General features: G+C 52.8%; 1 protein-coding gene across 6 annotated transcripts in view; it reads left to right on the forward strand.

The window, feature by feature from the left end:
* Dennd4b (DENN domain containing 4B) overlaps nt 1–5,251 on the forward strand; it is a 15,586-nt gene extending 10,335 nt beyond the window's left edge. For 4 of the 6 annotated variants that reach the window (XM_029537732.1, XM_029537733.1, XM_029537731.1 and 1 more), the window contains 11 exons: nt 260–458; nt 826–993; nt 1,477–1,865; nt 2,012–2,134; nt 2,326–2,495; nt 2,577–2,718; nt 2,898–3,134; nt 3,746–3,872; nt 3,962–4,127; nt 4,207–4,271; nt 4,359–5,237. In XM_029537732.1, coding sequence (XP_029393592.1) covers nt 260–458; nt 826–993; nt 1,477–1,865; nt 2,012–2,134; nt 2,326–2,495; nt 2,577–2,718; nt 2,898–3,134; nt 3,746–3,872; nt 3,962–4,127; nt 4,207–4,271; nt 4,359–4,504 — 1,932 coding nt within the window. In that variant the 3' untranslated portion in view covers nt 4,505–5,237. Of the gene's footprint in view, nt 1–259; nt 459–825; nt 994–1,476; nt 1,866–2,011; nt 2,135–2,325; nt 2,496–2,576; nt 2,719–2,897; nt 3,135–3,745; nt 3,873–3,961; nt 4,128–4,206; nt 4,272–4,358 lie in introns of all 6 variants that reach the window. The other 2 variants (XM_029537734.1, XM_021195453.2) reach the window with 1 other exon arrangement.

Consider the following 5,251-nt stretch of genomic DNA (forward strand, 5'->3'; position numbering starts at 1 on the left):
AGTGCTGGGATTAAAGGTGTGCACCACCACGCCCGGCAGTACATAAATACTTAAACAAAAAGTAGAATGGTCTAGATATACTTTTCTCCATTACTACTGAATTTCTCCATTACTATGTCTCTTCGTGGCTTTTGTTTCTGGGTGAGCCACTGGTCAGACAGTCCTAGACAGCAAGTCTGGAGAAAACGGTGGTCCTTGGGGTTCAGGACAGGCAGCAAAGGCATCACTAGGCCATCCTGGCTGTCCCTGTGATTGGCAGGCTGTGCTGGAAAGCAAATGGCCATCTGGTACTCCGGGTGGACGTCTACGCTGGGCCAAGCTCCGGAATGTTGTCCTCGGGGCTGCTCAGTTCCGCCAGCCCTTAAAGGACCGAAGGCAGCAACAGCAGCAGCAGCAGCAGCAGCAGCAGCAGCAGCAACAGGTGGCCGAGCAGCAGAAGTCGGGCAGCTCTCAGACAGGTGGGTAGGGACTTGGCAAGGTAGTCTTGGTTCCAGAGATGATGGTTTGTTCACACCTGCATCCCTAGCACTTGTGGAGTTAAGACAGGATGATTGATTGTTGCATACTTTGTGCTACATAGTGAGGCTCAGGCCAGATTGGAATACATAGTGAGACTTTGTATCAAAAGAAATAAGAAAAGACAGAGCTAGATGAGGTGTTAGATGTCAATGGGAAGAGAACTGGAAAACTGTAACTATGCACACAAGGGGCCTTTCTGTGTTTGGTAGCAGAGGTGTAGAGTTTTATTTGGGAGAAACCTTCCGAAACCCTGGTTCACCCAAGAGACTGCTTCAGTCTGGGGCTAAATTCTTCTGCTTTCTACAGAGCCCTACCTGGAGCGTCCCTCCCCAACTCGCCCTCTTCAGCGCCAGACTACTTGGGCTGGGCGAAGTCTACGGGAACCATCTTCACCCACGGGGCGCCTGGTCAAGAGTGGTAGCTTAGGCAGTGCCCGTGGGGCACAGCCCACTGTGGAGGCCGGTGTGGCTCACAGTGAGTACCTGCATCTGACCTCCCTCTTCTCACTGTTTTCCTAACAACTTTTCAGCAAGAGAGGAGAGGACTAGAACCATGGTTAGGCTAGCTCCACGTTAGTGGCCCTGTAGGCCCCGAGGCAAACTTGCCCAAATGTTATGGTGAGTTGTGATTCTAGAGGTTGTGGCTTTATATGGTTTGCCTTTTAAATGAGTGTTTTGCCTGTATGTGTATGGCTGTGCGCCACTTGTGTGACTGGTGCCCGTGGAAGCCAGAAGGAAGCATCAGATCCCTAGGAACTGGAGTTATAGTTGGTTTGTGAGTTGCCACGTGGGTGCTAGGAGTTGAACCCAGGTCCTCAGAAAGACAGTGCTCTTAACTGCTGAGCCATCTGTCCGGTCACTGATGCTCCAGTTTTTGCTGCAAGAATTGTGTTTACTCTGGAATGGAGCGGCTGCAAGAGTGCCAGGCTCCATCTTTCAATTCTCTTTTGACCTGCAGTGATAGAGGCCTTGGGGGTCCTGGAACCCCGCGGATCACCTGTGCCTTGGCAGGACGGAAGCCTCTCAGACCTGAGCCTGACAGGAGAAGAACTGGCACCTGGAGGCAGCCCAGGGGGCTCAGGCTCCGCCCTGAGTGCCCAGTCCACTGAGGCCCTAGAAGGGATAAGTGGGCGGGGTTCCAAAACTAGTGGCTGTCAGGAGGAGGTGGGCACTCCCAGAAAAGGGCTGGGTGCCCGCCTCCAACAGCTGCTCACCCCTTCCCGCCGAGCCTCTGCTTCCCGCATCCCCCCACCTGAGTTGCCCCCTGACCTGCCTCCTGCGGCCCGCCGAAGTCCCATGGATAGCCTTCTGTGGCCCCGAGAACGCCCCGGATCCACTGCTTCTGAGGTAGCCAGTTAAGAGAGGAGATACCTTACTATCAGGAGGGGAGTGGCTGCTGACTGGGAGAATGCCCCAAAGGTGACTCAGAGTGACTGGAGCAGGCATTTAGGTTGAGAGGAACTAGCTGACTGTGGTTTCTTTTATAATGACAGAGCTCTGCTTCTCTGGGCAGCGAGTGGGATATCTCAGAGTCTTCTCTCAGCAGCCTGAGTCTCCGCCGTTCTTCAGAGCGTCTCAGTGACACCCCTGGGACTTTCCAGCCACCCTCCCTGGAAGTGAGCATACCTCTGTCCACACAGTCAAGCTGGAACACATACAACTTAGCTCCATGGAAAGGCAGAAGGGGGGTGGGGCAGGTGGAAGGAGGACTGACTAGAGTTTTGAGATGGAAGGGACAGGGAAGGGCATAGGCTTTGGGGCATTGGAACCAAATGAGGCTCATTTCCTGGGGTCTCCTTGTCTACAGATCCTGATGTCTAGCTGTTCCTTGTGCCATGCCTGTGATTCCCTGGTGTACGATGAGGAAATCATGGCTGGCTGGGCACCGGATGACTCTAACCTCAATACGACTTGTCCCTTCTGCGCCTGTCCCTTTGTGCCCCTGCTCAGTGTCCAGACTCTTGATTTTCGACCCAGGTGCCTGGAGCAGGGCAAGTGTTGTGGGAGGGATAGGCAGATGGTGCTCCGAGAGCTGACAGTCCCTGCTGTTCTCTGCAGTGCACCTAGTCCAAAGTCTTCCCTTGCTGGTGCCAGTGGCTGCAACGATGCTCCTGCCCCTGGGGGTCCTGGCCCTGTGCTCAGTGACCGGAGGCTGTGCCTTGCCCTGGATCAGCCCCAGCTCTGCAATGGGCATATGGGGGTAAGACTGGGCAAGAGGACCGTGAAGAAGTGGGGCGTATGTTATCTGTTGAAGGGCGATGAAGGGGTGCCAGGCAGACGGGCATGGAGGAGAAGGGGCATCGCTGACTTATTGAGAGGCAAGCTCCTGGTTGTGGGCCTTTACTATGTACTTTGTCTGCTCCCCTCCTGTGTCTGCAGAGTGCTTCCCGGCGAGTCGAGAATGGGGCATGGGCATACCTGAGCCCTCTGGTGCTGCGTAAGGAACTGGAGTCCCTGGTAGAGAATGAGGGCAGCGAGGTACTGGCGTTGCCTGAACTGCCTGCTGCCCACCCTATCATCTTCTGGAACCTCCTGTGGTATTTCCAACGGCTACGCCTGCCTAGTGTTCTACCAGGCCTGGTGTTGGCTTCCTGTAATGGGCCCCCACCCAGCCAGGTCAGTGCGCTGACATAGCCCTTGCCTCAGGCTGCTTCTCTCCACTCCTTGCCTCCTAGTCCTGTCTCTGTCCTTGGCAGTGTAGCAGAGCACAGGCTATGGAGTCCCTTGTGCCTGGCCATTTTGTCAGCACACTTACAACTCTGACCCTCCATTTCATCATCTGTCAAATAGCACAAGCAGTGACCTAACAGGGCAGGCGTTTGATATAGTGACTAATACCTAGAAAATGACTACCATTTTTCTGTTTATTCCACCAATATTTGTTGCATACATATTAGGTTTCAGGTGTTAGGTATATAACAAAGTGAAACAAAGTCCTTAGTCATAAGACCTGGGAGATGACAACTTCTTTCCCTTGGGGCATGGTGGCTCCGGTCTTTAATCCCAACACTCAAGAGAAGGCATACAGGTAGATCTTTATGAGTTCAAGGCCTGCTTAGTCTGTTTAGTGAGTTCCAGTCTTCCAAAGCTACATAATGAGACCCTGTCTCAAATAACAGTAATGGCAAAAATAAGTTCTTTCCCTTTTTTCCTTTATTATCTCCAGTAATGTCTGTCTGTTTCTCGTTCTCCGCCTCTCATCATTCTGACCTTGCTTCCTATCTCAGATCTCCCAGGGACCATCTCCATGGCTAACCCCTGATCCAGCTTCTGTGCATGTGCATCTGCTGTGGGATGTCCTGACCCCTGATGCCAACAGTTGCCCACCTCTCTACGTGCTCTGGAGGGTCCACAGTGAGTTGGTGCTTGATGTAGGAGTTCATGGGCTAAGCTCCTCACCTAGAGTTTGCTGACCCTGGTGACCCTTCCTTCTTTGCATCCAGGCCAGATCCCGCAGCGGGTAGTGTGGCCAGGCCCAGTACCCTCATGTCTTAGCTTGGCATTACTGGAGTCAGTACTGCGCCACGTCGGACTCAACGAGGTTCATAAAGCCGTTGGGCTTCTGCTGGAGACGCTAGGACCCCCTCCCACCGGCCTGCACCTGCAGAGGTAGGATGCTCTCATCAAGGTGACCCTTAACGTGTCCTTTGCACCTCTTTCCTTTGACCCCCTTCTATGTCTACTACAGGGGAATCTACCGTGAGATCTTATTCCTGACCATGGCTGCTCTGGGCAAGGACCACGTGGATATAGGTAAGTGCACAGTCAGGGGGAGATAAGGGATTTGAGACCGGGTATGAAAGGAGGTCCTAATGTATTGGCTTCCATCCTCTATCCTAGTGGCCTTCGACAAGAAGTACAAGTCTGCCTTTAACAAGCTGGCCAGCAGCATGGGCAAGGAGGAACTGAGGCAGCGGCGGGCACAGATGCCCACTCCCAAGGCCATCGACTGCCGAAAGTGTTTTGGAGCACCTCTGGAATGCTAGGGACCCTTAAGCTCCCCTCTCTGGCCTTGGGTGGAGAGGTGTGGAAGAGTGGATTCTAGACATAGCCTGATTCCCTGTTCCCTTCACAGAGGAATTGGGAACAGGATGTTCAGCCATAGGCTCCAAATGGGAATGGCGGAAAGAGGGACTCACTGTTACCCAAAGTCACAATTCCCCTATCTCCACCCTGCCCTGTTTGTTCATGCTGATGTGGGGGAGAGCTAGGGAAGTTGGCACAACTCCGTCTTTCTCCATCCCATTCCAGGGTCTCCTTTCCAGGGTGTCCTCAGATCCGCAGTGCCCTGGTAGACTTAGAAGTTTTTGTTTTAAAAAACAACTGGAAAAAAACTCAGAGCTCCTGAGCCTTTGCCCTGAGTGGAAGGGAGGAATTTCATTCCCTGCGTCTCTTCCCTGACATTGCTAAAGGAGCCCAAGGCAATCTTAGTGTTGTATTCTATTTAGTTATTTATTCTGAGGCCACAGCTCCTATACTGATGGGAGTCTCAAGGAGCGTGAGAAAGAAGGGAATTAGATTTGTAGCACCTTGAGAGCCATGCACCGGGACACAGAGGAGTCCCAAGCTTCCCTTAGGAAGAATTGGTGCCTCTTTTAGTCCCGATCCTTCTTGTCCACTCCACCTTGGGGAACGCCTCTCCCGTCCATGGCCTTGACCTGTGCAATAAGGATTGTTCTCTGCAAAGTTTTGTTGGATGTAAATATAGTAAACGCTGCTTCTGTCTTTTTTTT

Source organism: Mus pahari, chromosome 4, assembly GCF_900095145.1.
Source record: "Mus pahari chromosome 4, PAHARI_EIJ_v1.1, whole genome shotgun sequence".
NCBI classification, from domain to species: domain Eukaryota; kingdom Metazoa; phylum Chordata; class Mammalia; order Rodentia; family Muridae; genus Mus; species Mus pahari.